At 39.8% G+C, this 16687-nt stretch overlaps 1 protein-coding gene across 1 annotated transcript in view; it reads left to right on the forward strand.

Annotated features, from left to right (window-relative positions):
* LOC144531313 (5-hydroxytryptamine receptor 4) overlaps positions 1 to 13379 on the forward strand; it is a 75339-nt gene extending 61960 nt beyond the window's left edge. Inside the window, exon 7 of the mRNA XM_078271382.1 lies at positions 13116 to 13379. Coding sequence (XP_078127508.1) covers positions 13116 to 13185 — 70 coding nt within the window. The 3' untranslated portion in view covers positions 13186 to 13379. The remainder of the gene's footprint in view (positions 1 to 13115) is intronic.
* Positions 13380 to 16687: the final 3308 nt, after the last annotated feature.

Consider the following 16687-nt stretch of genomic DNA (forward strand, 5'->3'; position numbering starts at 1 on the left):
AACATATGATTAAAAAATGTCTACTAATAATAGTCCCTCATTTGTGTTCCCCCTTTGTGAATCTTTGATTTAGTAATATCAAGTCTTTTAGCATAGTGACATAACTGAAAGATTAGCTGTAGATACTGAGGTCCAGATTTAGAGGAAAGAACACTCTATTTAACCTGAATGACCAAATCAGAGAGTCAACATTGAGCATTGCCAGTAAGATAATACAAATGACAAATTTTGGGGGGGATTTTTTTATTAGACCTTCCAGGAGATTGTGCCAGGTCATTGCATGAAAATATGTTTTTGTTCAGAACCGCTCCTGCTGCATCATTCACAGCAAAATAGCAGAAACATGAAAGCCAGAACATTTTCTGTCCTAGAAACCCAGCTCATGCCCATGAAGGGGCTGCAGGACACCAGTCTGGATTAATGCTAAAGTATGCTGGTTTGTGGTTCGGACGGTCAGTCAGTGTTTTCAAAGGGGAGTTTGTGCAACAAATTCAATGTTTAAGGCCTTTTTTGGCCATCTGAATAACATTACATACTGTATGTGTGTTCATTTGTCACTATGTGGTCAGTATTTTACATTTCCTGAGAAGCAAAGACACTCCAGTGGAGTGTCTCAGGTTTCTCAGACATTTGTTCAATGTTAAAAGGAGGAATGAATTTGGCTCAGTACCCTTTTACCACTGTTAATGTTTGGATTGTTTGTGTTTGTGTTTGTGTGTGTGTGTGTGTGTGTGTGTGTGTGTGTGTGTGTGTGTGTGTGTGTGTGTGTGTGTGTGTACTGTGTGTATGTATGTATGTATATACTGTGTGAATGCTCAGTTAATCCAATCAATTTGTATTTGTTTTGGTGCACTGGTGTCAGCTGACGGTCTGTTGTACCCCTTGATGTTTTCATTCGGTTTGGTCTCAGGAAGAGTATCTTCAATTTGTAATCATTTGAGTTTTTGGAAACAAACTATCTCTGAAATGAGGGCACCAGATATCCATTTACCACCCGGAGAAAAACTAATTTCAGCGAGGAGGGAAGAAGGGACATTGTTTATAGAAGTTTGTAGAATAGAGTAAAAGTCAAAATATGGGTCTTGATGTATAATTAATATGGCCGTGTGTCCACAACCATCAACACAAATCAAACGACTGTAACATATGGCAGGGTGCTCCATGGATATCAAGAGTGGTTCTGCTTCCTGCCTCTGCTTTGTTTTAAGGACCACATGTTTAGGTGCTCCTACATTATAAAAACTGGATCCAGCATACTTGGAATTTATGTCCTAAGTTGTACTCTTCGAGTCCTAGTTGACCTGTCCAACAGCTTTGTTGTACTGGAAACTCTGAAGTCCTTACTGGCCCAGATTCCAAGGAGTCTTTATGAATTCACTCTGCCAATTAGCCGATAAATTTCCCTTGAGTGCTGGAGCTGTCCAAGCAACGCTTCAGTCTGTACTTGTTGTTCTATTTATGTGTGCATGGACGCACAACTATTGAAGAGTGTGTAAAGACAGATGTAAAATATTATTAATTTTAATAAAAGTATTTAGCACTTTATCAGTTTATCCGTGACTCCTTGTGTTCAGACTGAAGTTTCCAAAAGTACAATATCCCGATGCATGGTAATGTTAAGTATAGGCTACACAGTTTGTAATAATGGGCTAAAACATGTGAAACCTGCAGTGAGTAAGTAAGTAAGTAAGTAAAATGTATTCATAAAGCACCTTTCACAGACATAAGTGACAGTGCTTTACAGGGGTATAGCACAAGAAACACAATACAGAGGGAGTAGTACAGTCTCTTTGGTGACAAATAAGTAGTTTGCTTCGAAAGAGCAAAACTAGCTCCTCCAGTAATATCTTCAGTGTTCCTGTGGGATAACACACCTTATCTTCCCTTCCCATCAGCGCTCCCTCCTCACTACTTCAGCTCCCAAAGCCAAGAGATAAGAGTGAAATCTGATTATTTAATGTCCCCGAAAAGATATTAGCGCTAAATTAAAAGAACACAAACTGTATCTGCATCTGTTGTCTATCTGTTTTGAGGTCACATTACAGAGCAGATGACAGGACAGCAATGTTGTTTTACGACTGAGAAGGAGACAGGGAATTTTAGCTATTAAAGTGGTGTAGCAAGGCTGCAAGCAGCGAGTGTAACTGAGATGTTAGAGTCTAGAGCACACGCGTCGAACTCAAGGCCCGCGGGCCAAATCCGGCCCCTCACAGATTTTGATCTGGCCTGCATATCAGTTTTGGTTTACAATAGATTTTGGCCCACCTAGTTTTTGTCGCTTTTTCTTCGTTTCTGTTGCTTTTTAAGTTTTTGGGCGCTTTCTTCTATGATGGCTAAAAACATTTTTGCTGACTTTTTTAGGACTTTATGTCGACCAAACTGTGAGTGAGAAGACTATACGAGACATGCAATAATACAGTCAAAGATATTTAACTTTTTGGATTAAATAAAAGCATGTCAATAAACCCGTACATGTCTGGCCCTTGATGTGATTCTCATTTTCCAGTGTGGCCCTTAGTGAAACTGAGTTTGACACCCCTGGTCTAGAGGCAAAGATTGATTAGATTATGTTCCTTATACATATGTATTATTTCTTGGTATGGTCATTAGGCTTTAATGTTTAAATACTCTTGAAGCATGCATGAATCCTTAACATGGACAAGTACTAAATGCAGCTTTGACACAATTACAAAAAATATGGTTCTCATACAAAAACAAATACCTAAAGATTTATAAAATTCCTGTTTAACTTAAAATGAAGGACTTGCTTGTTGTTTTTAAATCTATTTAAAAGAAAATACCGTTTCCTCAACTCCTGTGTGTTGTCAACAGTCGGCCAAAATACACGAATGACTGCATAAACAACAAATTAAGCAATAAATATAGTTTCAAAAACCTCATCTGAAATGCCTGCTAAAACCTCCTCTTTCCTCTAAAAGAACTAAAATCAAAACCAAAATTTCTCCTTTCCCACGATTTTTTCTCAAAGCATGCAGCATTTTGATGCGTATTTTGATCTAATGCTTCAATTTGTCAGACTGGAATTCAGCCACAGATCAAACTAAACTGACGGATAAGAGCAAATCTGGCAGCATAAAGGCGCCAGATGCCGTTATGAAGAGTAAGTTGAATACATGACCCTGTGCTGGGCTGTTTTTAACTTGTTTTTTTTCTAAAGGGGTGCTTCTCAGGAAATATGGCATGTTTCCAGTGAAAGAGCTTGAGCTGAAGAAATTATAATTAATAGAACACCTTAAAAGTATTTAAGTTATTGGACGGCATTGAAAGTACAGGAGATTTGTGTTGATCCAGCCACAGTTTTTTCACTTTTTGTCAAAAAGTACAACAGCTGGTGTATCCGTTTACGACACAGCCAAGCAAACATTGTTTTAATAAGGAAGTCAGTCAATAATGATTGAAACTGAGATCTGATTTCATGCTGCACATGGCGCGAGTCATTTCCCACACAACAGCAGACAGTGAAGTTGGTTATCTTGGAGGTGTGAAGCAAATAACCGCTCACTGTGCTATCACTCCCATCACTGCATCACTCCCTGCAATATTACAATATCAGCCAAAATGACCGTGTCTTGTTTTGTAAACACATTTTTAAAGAGCGTATATGCTAAGCGCTGTGACAAATACATTTTGTTTATTGTGGCTGTTTCACAATAAGAGCCAGTTGAATGCTTTTAACGTAAAGCAGTAGCAATAGGAACTGTTTGGTGTGAATTAGCAGCAACGCCGCAAAAATGCCCTCTTGGATGGTAGATTAAACATGTTAAGTGCCCCCTAGGGTGCCCTTAAATGGAGAAAACATGATAAAAGTGCCATCTAAGTCGCTGCCCAGTAGAGAAAATGTGAAGAAGTGCCATATAGAATGCCCTACATGCTAGAAAACTTTCTGCGCGCTGGTGCCCTTTTTATTTATTTTGGCCCCTGCCCCTCAGACAGCCTGAGTCTGTGTAGGCTGATCATTTCCTGTGAATCATGTGTGATTGAAGGTAATTTTAATCCAGGGTGGGAGTGGCAAACTCTCCCCCTCAGACTAAATTAAAAGAGCTTTTTAGAGAGGTTATTACTGAATGTAAATACATGAAATGGCTATTGCTAAAAAAAAAAATAGAATAGTGTCAAAAATGGGGTTTTGTCATGTTCTTAAATCTGCCTTAATAAATCTTAAACGGCTCTGCTGTCCTCACCTCTGCTGCTTATGCTGTAGTGTCAGATTAGAAACAAACATATTTGGAGATTCCCATTAGAGAAAATACCATTTCACTGTTTCAGGTTTTTATTTTTATCATAATTGACAGCTGACACAGCCTCACAAAACGTTTCACTGCCCTTAAACTAAAGGAAATGATGGAAGATGACATGTATTGCAAGAAAATTCCCCTCTCACATTTTCCTTTTTCCACCCAAATTGCACAGTGAAAAAGCAGAAAGCTAGACAGATTAGAGGAGACACAAGGGGAAGCTCTGGTGGGGGTTAACCACTAAACCATCTCTGGACAAGCATTAGCCCTGCGGTTTCTTCATAAACCTGATGTTATAAGATTAGAACTAACATGTCGGAAAATTCCCATACTCTCTTTCTCCTCCCCCTTCATTATTTTTTACTCTGGGAATGTTCTCTGGGGGGAAAGGGGGTGTAGCAGTTTACATTTTTGCATGCTACAGGTGAAACCTGTCAAATTAAAGTTACACTGCTTGTGGTTAAAAGCTACTGCATTGAAAGTCAGAGGGAAGATATGTGCAAATATACAGTATATGCACATATATTTAATGTGTATGTGTTATCATTGAATATATGTAGTCAAAACATCTGCTTCAGGCCTTCAGGATCAATTTTAAAGCTACAATGCGTAGTTTCTGCCGCCCCCATGTGGCATTCTAAGTAATGACAACAAAACTGTTGGACGCGTCCACATGATATAAGCCTTACGTGACCGCGCACCGAGGAGGACATGGAGGATTAAAAAAACATGATGGCCTCTTCAGAAAAAGTAACTATCTTATCTAGAGTTTCTGAGCGTGGGAAAGTCACCGGATGACACAATCTTCTGAACATAGCCATACTGACAAATACAGAGAGAGTTGTGTGGAGCTGATAGTCTTAATTAGCTTTGTAACAACTCATTTGGCAATGGCTTGAATGTAACGGACATCCATTAATATCAAAAAGTTACGCACTAAAGCTTTAAGGATAACTTTTTCGTGTTTTATTTTGAAAAATACCATATATGTAAGTTCAGCAAAGTGAACTGTGACTCAACTAAATGTGAATTAATTTGGGGTGATAAGAAGTATAACCAACATATTTGCTCTATTAAACCTACAAAATAGTAATTTTCTGCCGCTAAGGGTCTCTCAATCAAAACAATGGATGTAAACACATCCTCCGGCACCTGGACTCCGCAGGAACCTACGCCAGTCCGCAGGAACCTACGCCAGGATCCTGTTTGTGGACTTCAGCTCTGCCTTTAACACCATCATCCCGGCTCTGCTCCAGGAGAAACTCTCCCAGCTAGGCATGCCTGACTCCACCTGCAGGTGGATCACTGACTTCCTGTCTGACAGGAAGCAGCATGTGAAGCTGGGGAAACACGTCTCCGACTCACAGACCATCAGCACCATATCGCCCCAGGGCTGTGTTCTTTCCCCCCTGCTCTTCTCCCTGTACACCAACAGCTGCACCTCCAGTCACCAGTCTGTCAAGCTTCTGAAGTTTGCAGACGACACCTCCCTCATTGGACTCATCTCTGATGGTGACGAGTCCGCCTACAGGTGGGAGGCTGACCCCCTGGTGACCTGGTGGCAAGCAAAACAATCTAGAGCTCAACGCTCTAAAGACAGTGGAGATGGTTGTGGACTTCAGGAAGAACCCAGCCCCACCTGCCCCCATCACCCTCTGTGGCTCCACAATTGACACTGTGGAGTCTTTCCGCTTCCTGGGAACTACCGTCTCCCAGGACCTCAAGTGGGAGCTGAACATCAGCTCCCTCGTGAAGAAAGCACAACAGAGGATGTACTTCCTGCGGCAGCTGAAGAAATTCAACCTGCCAAAGACAATGATGGTGCACTTCTACACAGCCATCATTGAGTCCATCCTCACATCCTCCATCACCATCTGGTACGCTGCTAGCACAGCCAAGGACAAGGGCAGACTGCAGCGTGTCATTCGGTCAGCAGAGAAGGTGATTGGCTGCAATCTGCCGCCGCTCCAGGACCTATACGCCACCAAGACTCTGAAGCGTGCTGGAAAGATTGTGGCAGACCCCTACCACCCCAGACACTAACTCTTTGAGACACTACCCTCTGGCAGGAGGCTGAGGTCCATCAGGACCAAAACCTCACGTCACATGAACAGCTTTTTCCCCCTCCGCCACTAGCCTTATTAACAAGGCCCGGAAACCACCCTGACTCTCCACCTTCATGCCACTGTTCTTTCTCTGCTGTAATGCTCTTTGCTCTTTATTTTTTATTTATATCTTTATTTATTCTTTATTTTTAACTTAATACATACTGTGTAAATATACTTATACTTATATTGTTTGTACCTATACTTATATTGTTTAATATTCCATCTAAAAAATGTGTGACGTGCACCAACAACACCAAAACAAATTCCTTGTATGTGTTAAAAAACGTACTTGGCAATAAAACTTTTTCTGATTCCGATTCTGATTCTAAACACAGACTTTTGATGACGTCGTGAAGTGGCGTGGGATTATGGGAGTTGTAGTTTTCATTCTTAAACACAATCCGATTAAATTATATCTGTTCACATTTGGGTTTATCCATTACAGTTTTAACCATGTTACGTTTATTAATGTTTATTCACGTTTATTCATGTCATTCTGATAAAACATAATTACGCACATAATCACATAATTATAATTACATCATTACGTTTTTTCTTGATTGGATTTGTATTGGTACTTGACCAGTTAGGGAGCAAGCAAGCTAACAATAGCCAGCAGCTAAAACCACGATATCACAATATATTTCAGGTCAGTGTCACTTTTTGGATGTTTTCAGCACTGGGGTGGGGGTTTAATCTAACGTTGGTCAACACCGCTGAGAGACTTAGTTCGCGGCTGGGGCTGGCCGCCGAGTAGCTTTGTGGCTGGCCTAGCCTCGGCCCCGGAGATACTCGGCGGCCGAGTATCAACTACATCCATGGGAAAACTTTTTCTTCCAATGGCTGCCAGAATTCTCTTCACCTTTTTTCTTAACTTAGTTAGTCATTTTGGTGCCTAAACTTAACCTTTGTTGCCGCAGGACAGTCACTATTTGTCGATCAAACTTAACTGTAAAGAAGACCGCTAAACGCGAAAGGGGGGGGCGATTTCGGCGGCCTGCTGGCTGGGTTCGGATTGCTATGAGTTAATATTATCGGCTGGCTGCTGGCTAACTGTGGATGGGTCGTGTCCCCGGGGCTGTTGTTCACTCTCATCACGACTGAAGTCCGTTAGCACCAGGCTGGGATAGCTGACTTAATTAGCTTTAAATTAGTTGTCTATCTATACAGCTAATGTTAACTTTAGCTGGCGAACGTAATCGAGGATTAGCCCAGTGCTGTTTAACGTTACATTGGTCAAAACAATTATACTTAAAATAACTTCATGAGCGTGTTGAATGATGTTGTAACCTTATAACGTTCCCCACCAAGCATTAGCATGAGCTACTTAGCACATAACGTTAAGTGATTGATATTGAAATGTATCATCAAATTAAGTCTCTGCTGTATTACTGTGTTGTAAGTGACACGTAATCAATGACAAAATGATGCTGTGTGGCAGAAAGCAACCTGTATTACAGTTACTGATTATTATTCTTTCTGTGACATTGTATGATTTACAATTCCTCTCGAACGTATCATCTGGGTTCCCGTGTTTTGAGGGACGTTAGAGTAACTAGAGGGGTCAAACGTTTTATGATGCCACTGACAGGCGACTAAATGAAACGTGCCGTGTCATTAAAATAAAATAAACAGATTTCACTGGGTTTGAACATTGTTGAAAACATTTGGGATAGTGTTAAGTAGACAACTCAACAAAGTATGTTGTTTTTAGACTTTTTAGTGTAGAAATGCTACATATTGTACCTTTAAGCAATATATTAGTGTTTTGGTCAACTGTACATGTGAATTTAAATGTGAGTCAATCTAAAACCTTCATTGTGTAATTTTTTTAGTTGATTCTTAGCAAAAAACCCTTTGTTCTTTCACAAATATATGCTCATTCATGTGTAATTACTTCCACCAACTAATCAAAGTATTAGTATTAGTAAAGCGTAGAATCTGCCATTTAGAATCATTCAGAATACATACGAGCGAGTCGCTGGAATGACGGCCAGCACGTTGCGCCTCCATCTTTAAAATACATTAGCCAAAGAGGGACATACCTCCGCCTTTCGCCCTTTTACACTCAGTGGCATCCCGCACCATGACGAATGCCAGGGGGAGATGACTCGCCAGGGAAGCGAAAAAGAGAATTAAAACGACAAGACGAGATGCAAAGGAACAAGACCAAAGTTAATATTGGAGTGTCTAGAACAGCTGCGTGTAAACGATGGAGATACTAAGAGCTAATTTCGGGTCCGGCCACCGTAGCAGTTAAAACGTGATCGGAATAGGAGAGGCTAGAAAGTAATATTCAGTTGGTTGTCGTATACAATTTCACCGCTAGATGGGAGAAATTCTTACACAATGTAGCTTTAAGCTGCAGGATGAAACTCAATCCAAAATGCCCCCCAGATGTTAAGGAAAGCATTAATTTAATTATGCAAAATGTAAGCATGAATTTGTTTATGACTGAATTAATGTGGTTTTGATCTTCATCCCTACAAAGTAGGGTAATGTAGTTTTCCCAATATGCCGTGCAGGGTCAAATCTCTGGATCAGCAGGGTTTTGTTTAGCCTCATAAAATGAGAAAACCCTACATAGCTTTGCAGGAGGTTCTATTCGAGGATTTCTGCATGACAATCTAATTAAAATAAATGCACTAAAGCCCAAATCTCCCTCAAGGCAGTAAGGAGAGCTGCAGCTGGCAGAAGTTTGTTGTTGACTAGAATTTACTCTTTGCAGTGGTGTCAGGATCTCGATCTTGGCTGATAATTGACAGATTCAGACTTTTTCTTCAGTATCAGAGTCATCTAGGTGATTGTTGTCTGCACAGTGAACAGGAACTGCTAGAAGCCAAAGCAGCATCACTTTCCATTATGCAGATGTGCCAAAATGTAAACAAACACCACAGAGGTGTACTTAGTAAGTTAGTTCAATATTCAGACATTCAACCACATTTATTCTCTGTAACTTTTCATCCGTTTTCACCAGATTAGTTGTGCAGTGTGGAATAAAGCTGACTGATGTTGCAGGGGTGTTGTTGACACAAGACAGGCAACTGACAAGCTAAAGTTAGGGACCTTCTCAAAAGTGCATGCTAATGGGACGAAGAAGCTTATATTTTCATATTGTTTTGTTGGCAGCTAAATATGAAGAGAATGAATGACAATTGAATGCAGAACAGAACAATTTCTAACAACGCCCAGTATAATCTGAATATTACCAGATATTTTTGGGACGTAAACAGATACAGAGAGTAGCTTTGCATTACACCCCTAATTTATACTTATTTAAGGATAGTTAGGCATTTCTCATATCCCATTTCAGTAACTGCTCATACACTGCATTCTTTTTTAGGGTGCGTGCATAAAGGCTTGATTATATTCCGGAACGGACTCACACACGGACAGCTGCAGACACCACGGACGTATTATAGTAGCGCTGTTTATTCATTCCGCTTGGTTAGGGTTAGTTGTCCACGTTCCAAACATGCACAGTAGATCGCTATGCTACCACTTGTAGCGGAGTGGCTGCGGGGACATGTCCGAACAAGTCAGCGCGGTCACAATAAAATTGGCGGTGCACTGATGACCACATTTACAGTCCGCATACCCCAGCGGGCCGTTTGTGGACAGTAACATTTCAGCTTAACATCCATCCACAGATAAAAAAATAAAAAAAAGCCTTTAGGTAAACTCTGGCCCATGAACAGTTATGTTTGTTGATTTGCTCCGTTCTTGTTAATTTACCCAATAAATACATAATAAATTGCTATAACACCAGGACATTGACATGTAACTTGATCATGCAAACACGTAAAACACAAGTGAAAATAAAGTTTAAATGCCAAACTGTATCCTAAATATCTGTGAATGAGCTTTGGCAAAAAATAATTAATAAAAATATCTGAAAAAAAATCGGGGCTGGTTTGATGCACTGTGTGCAGTTTACGTAAAACGGGCAGGCTTTGTGGGTAATGAAGTTCTAATTGACAAAATGTTGGGTACTGTAGTTTTAATAAGATGAACAAACAAAGGAAAGGTTGACAGAAAACACTACAATCTACTGCAATTCAAGCAACACCTTATGTATCTGTATTCCTCTGCAAAGGACTTCAATGATGTGATTTTTCAACCCTCCTAAAACATTGGGTACTACTGTTATGTTTTATAGAAAACATAGTGCTGCCCAGGGTTACTTTGTTTTTCATCACAAGAATGAAACATTTTTATTGAACGCATCTGTCATATTTAGCTTCAGCGTCTTCGCTCAAACCACTCAGTAAAGGTCAAGGAAAGACTGTGGTCTTGGTTGAGTATTTAAAGTCAACTTGAGTTAACTTCAACTTGCATCTTTAATCATGGTGACTATTCACTACAGATTTTTTTTCTGACCTTAAGCGAGAGTTTTGGTATCCTAATCCAAACCATGCCTGGGCTGTAGGACTCTAACCCCGGTCTCTGATGACACATTCTTGTGCTTTTTACACCCAACCATCCACCCTAAGCAACACTTCCTGCATTGGAACAAGATGTTGCTGCCATTACATTTCCTCCAAAACATATTTGCCAATGCAAATTAGTGGTGTATAAATGTAATTTGTAGGGGACAGCGTTACATTTTCATGGGGAGGATTTGGACCTCTGATCCATGGGTGTCAAAGACACCACACTGCTGGAAAGTTACCTTGACATTACTCTCCATTCTCTTAGTGGAAAGCTCAACTTAAAAACCTTTTTTTTAAATGTCCGTGCACATTCCCCAAAATAGCATTTGGCAAAAAATTGCTGTTTATGGCTATGAATTCCTAGCCTCGTGAGACCGTCCTGATCTCGCGAGCTCCAGTTTTCCACTTGCAGATCAGTCTGGCATCTTGAGACAGAGAAAATTTGGAGCCGTTCGCCAAACGACCGACCAATCAGCGTTGGTTTTGAGGCGGGTTTAAGTGTGACGCAACGAGAAGCGACTGTTCAGTCTAAACAGCATGGCGGCTTCCACGGATGAGATGAGCGTAGCTATCACATTTTTAACAAATTTTAAAGTTACTGTATGTAGAATTTCTACGCGATTATAGCATGGCATTCATTTTTGTAGAAAAGGCAAGAACTTCAGCCACTGGTCGGAAGAACAATAATTTTAGCTGGTGTCAAGTTGCTCTTTAGATGTGTAGGGACTACAGAGTGTATTCGCAGTGACACGATAAGGCATCACAGAGCGTGTGTGCTAAACTAACTGGCAAAATACTTTTGTAGCTTGCTTTTTTGTAATCTGTACAATCTGCTGACAAACATCTTATCTTCAGTAAAAGGCCAGTATTAGCCAGATATATGTAAGCCCTATTTGCATGGGACTGGTATTACCAGGGGACCTCATGTGATTTAGAAATGTCCACAAAATTCCCCATGTCCCCAGGAAATACTAGTCTAAAGTTTCTAAAGGAAAAAAATATATGCGATTATTGAATTTTTGTCACAATATCTAGTACTTGTGCATTTGGGGTACTTAGAAACCCTAAATCTGTCAAGGCTGTAAAACCACCAGAACATCATGCACAAACATTCATCAGATTATAAACAAATACATTTTGCTGCTGTTTTCTTGAGCTCAGTCAACAGACTAATGACAACAGCAGACACTAAAATCACTAAATATTTTCCTTTTTGCTAAGTTAAGTACTAAGAATTATTACTTTAAATAAACTGTCACCACAAAAACAAATGCTAAAATGTCCTTTTTGCCATTTTTAAACTATTACTGCTTGTGTGCTTCCCCCCGTCTCCCTCCTCTTCCTCCCTGTTCGCGAAGGACTTTGCTCCCTACTTTGAGAAGAATGTTGACAGTAGTTCCCAGTCGTTATTTACTCATTTCCCATGCCTTCTCTCTCTCCCTAACTCTTCCCTGCTTATTTCTGCCAGCAGAGCTATGAAACGCGTTAAGGTCAAAAGTCTTGAGCTTAACTTTTCCTCCACTTTTTCTTACAATACCAATTCGTTTTTTTTTATTATCTTTTGTTTTAATTGCATTTATTTTATTCTGCCAGTCCGTGTGATGGCAGATTTTATAGTAGTATTATGAGGCTTAAAGTGTCCCAACCTCTACTATATAATGAGGTAATTCAATTCCATGAAAATCTTAAAAGGTCCCATTTTGTGTTGGGGGGGGAGAATTGGTCCAGGTTGCAAATTGTATGTTGTTAAAAAATATATAAATTGTTAAATCACAGAAAAAAAAGGTCCCATATTGTAAAAAATTAGATATCATGTCTTTTTTTTAAATATGAAGCAGGTTGAGGTGCTATATAAATACTGTGAAAGTATCAAAAGGCAATATCCACAGAGAAATGCGCACAGCTTGTAATGGTGCCTTTCAACGAGCCGCCAGGACTTCCGTGGGGTTATGATCTCACAACTATACCATATATTGGTAGAAAGTGGCGCTACAGTGCAGTTACAGTCATTCATAATTCGGAAACGCTGACCAATCAGAGCAGACTGGACTTTTTCGGGAGTGGGTTTAAAGAGACAGGCGCTGAAACGGAGCGTTTCAGGCAGAGGGTGACTACAGGTATATCAGACAGACTGTATGAGAAAAAAAAGAAGTGTTTTCTTTTAACAATAAAGCATGTTAACATGTTCTAGTAGAAACCCCAAATACAAGTATGAACCTAAAAATGAGCATAACATGGGACCTTTAAGGATCATAACTTTATTAGGTAAGGCTCCATTAAAGTTTGCTAAAAAAAAAAAATCTCTGTCTCTTTTTCAGATTGTCCCTTCTGCCAAACCGGAGCTACAGCGACAACGGGCAGACAATACTGGCCAACGAGCAGTACTAGGACTCTCTTGGACAACTATGAGGATGTCCTTGACAGAGCTGTGATATCATCAGCTGATGTGAGGGACCTTCAAGTTAGTTTCGAGACGAAGACTTCATGGCCTCTTTGATTTCAACAGCCTAATGTTAACTGACCTGTTTATGAGAAGGTTGTCTCACCTGGATATTCACTCTTTGATCTAGCATCAACATATGACTTCTTTTTTTTTTTTTTTTTTTTAACAAACAGTTGGTGCTGTTTAGGGTTAGAGGCATCAGACAAGTGCAGAAACTCAGATCTGACTCTTGGGGAACGAATGAGGCATATTGGTGCAGAACTAAAATACTAGTTGTAGAGTACATTGCCAATGTGTTTCCATGTTCTCGCTCTAAAACGTGAAGAACTGTTCTTCTCAGTCAAACAACTAGATCACAGGAGGTGAAGATCGAGTCAGCGGTCCAGTGCCACAGATCTCAGAAAACTAAAGCAGACTACAAGCCAAACTCTGGCTAACATGAGGGCTGGAGTAAGAGGCCTCTTATCATAGTTATAAGCCGAGCTAACTGCCAGCTGGTCACACAGGTGACTGCAGGTCTCGTTAGATTAAAGTTCAGTTTATTGTACAGAAGTTTGTATTCTTGTCTTTTACCAGCATCAACAGGACTCTGAAACTGCTGAATGTAATGTCGTAAGTGGACGTTTTTATTCTTACCCTTCATTTTAAATTCCATTTTGAAATAACTGCAAACAAAACACGAAAGGCCGAGGGTAATTTTGTCATGAAATACAGCATCATAAAAACGGTTCGTTGAACATTGTGATGAAACACTTGCCTAAACCTTTCATGGCACATCAAATATTGTTGCACTTACTTCTGTGGGTTGAAAGGTTGTGTGATGTGTTGCATCTCTGTCCACACCTAACAGTGATGTTGTGTTGGTTTGGTAGTGAAGCTCTACATCATTGCAGCAAGCTGGAAAGCTCAATGGCCAATGTTGAAATCACTCTTCCTGCAAGGGGCGACATTGAGACATATGTAGGAATTGACTCTTGACTTTTTTGTAAATTAATAACACGTGGTTTTAAAGCACTGAGAGTGCATATGCATCCAAACAGACATACTGTCACAAATGTATCACAACAAGTACAAGTTTGAGGAATCTAAAAAAAAAAAGCTGTTTGGTTTGATTAAACATTTGTGAAATGAGCACAATTTCTTTAAATTTACATATCAGCTCATTAGAATATACCGCCACCCATCATCTGAGTAACTCCACCACGACTTGAGAACTACCTTTGCAAAGATGCGCCTTTTGTCTCTCGCAAGCCAATCAGATCAGACTGGGCTTTTTGGGAGGGGGTTTACAGAGATGGGTGCTAAAACAGAGCATTTTAGACAGAGGGTGATTACAGTTAAATTAAGACCGACAGTTTGAGAAAAATAATGTGTTTTTTGAACTTTAAAGCGTGTAAACATGTTCTAGGACTATTAAAAACCCAAAATACAAGTATGAACCTAAAAATGAGAATAATATGGGACCTTTAGATGCAGATAATGGCAAATAATATGAATATTTTCCTCATTAGACTTGATAAGCATATTCAGGCCAAGGTGAATATTAAGGTCTGATTTCACTCAAATGACGCATTAGAGACTTCGTCCATGTGTTGGATGGTTGATGGTTGGACTGTGTTTTAAAGTGCCATTAAGTGATTCTTTACCACTAGAGATCAATATTGACTCTTGTTAAGCTTTAATTTGGTCTCCATTTTCATTACCAGCCATTCGTTTTGGCTCCGTTTTGGCTCTCTCTCTGCCCTTTTTGTTTTGGGCATTAAGCATATTCTCAGCATGTATGAGCTAGTTTGCTTGCATCAGCCTCCTACAGTACATAGGAGGCTTGTGAGAGCCAGGGCTCGGAAAAAACAAAATAATTAAAAAGTGGCCAAAAGCAATTAAATACAGCTAAAAAAAAAAATACAGCTAAAGCTCCAGAGTTGGCTGTTTTTCTTAGTGGGGTTGGCAGCACTAGTGACCCGTTCACATTACTCCGAGCCATTTCATTTAAAAGGTAGATTCAAAAATGCCTCTATTACACAGGATTTAACTGTCCTCCGATGTTTGATGCTCAGTTTACATATCTGAACTCCATCTGTCCCTCTCCGTCTGCCTTTCACAACACGTTCAGGAGATTGACACACAGAGGTGTGATACCATCTAAGCCGCCCTCTGTCATCATTATTTTTTCATTTAAATGTCTTCTCCGCCTCAGAAAACAAAGGTTAACTCATCATCTCTCCTTTTTATTTTCAATGCACAACCTAGCTTCAAAGATGACAAGCTGAATGAATGTCTTGTTACATTGTGACAACTTTTAATAGCTCACTGTGCCCTGTATTTCATCTTTATTGTTCACAATGGAGATGATGAATAAACAAAGAATTTGACAATGATTCGGTGTAAATTGATTGTCAGCTCTTTAAAATGTGGCAAGTCTTTTGAACCTTGCAAATTTATCCAAATCCTGACACAAGTTCAGAGTCGGTAGAGTAGTGTTATGGCTCTTTAAACCTGCGTGAATGTATTTATTTATTAGGAAACATTCTGCATCGTACATGTATAGTGGAGCTCTACAACAGTTTTGATTCTTGACTCTTGTTTTATGGTGCTTAAAGCTCCCCAAAAAAACTATTTTAAAAGCAGCAGCATCTTTTTTTCATATACAATACAATTAAAATACTTTGTAAGTATTGAATTCTTTGTGAACAGTGGCTTTCTTCTACAGGAGATAGTGGGCATGCTTTGTCTGACGGTAGCCTTAGCCTTTAACTGCACGTGTCTCGATCGGTGGTTGGCTTAACACGTCAATAAATTTGCACAGAGTCCTTCCCTACATATGTATAATATCATGACCCGCAAAATCCACTTTGAGACGCACTGGAGAGGGAATCGCTGCCCAGCATCAGTCAAATGTGGTAATTAATCAAATCTCACCAACTGTTTATTTTAAGCAAATACATTTCCCCCCATTTAAGGCAGGTGGACAACTATTTTAGCATTTGCACACCTTTTGTTGATGATTTACACATAACATCTGAGCATCAAGCACAGACTAATATTAGGCTATTACATGTGGACCTGAAATGCATTTTAACAAGTCTTAACTCTAACCCTAACTCAAAGTTTATTACTGTTGGCGGTGGCAGGCCTATTTGGTAACAGCACACACAATTATTCCCAATCATTCCCGCCGCTGCTGAAAACAATCTTTGAGCTGATTTCCTCGTTTAATTGATGCTGCTGGCCATTAACCAATCAGTGTAAACCCAGAGGAGGAATTCAATATTATGTGAAGTCTCTCAAAACTGACTGACTCAAACACAATCTCCCTGGGATTACATACTATCGAAATAAAATAAAAATGAAAAAATACATCATGAAGATCTCAAGGCTTCTCATTGCACAAATTAGTCATGTTATTTTTTGTAGGCCTACCTGTGTGAATCCAGCATAATCTGCTTT

Source organism: Sander vitreus, chromosome 16 (assembly GCF_031162955.1).
Source record: "Sander vitreus isolate 19-12246 chromosome 16, sanVit1, whole genome shotgun sequence".
Classification (NCBI taxonomy): domain Eukaryota; kingdom Metazoa; phylum Chordata; class Actinopteri; order Perciformes; family Percidae; genus Sander; species Sander vitreus.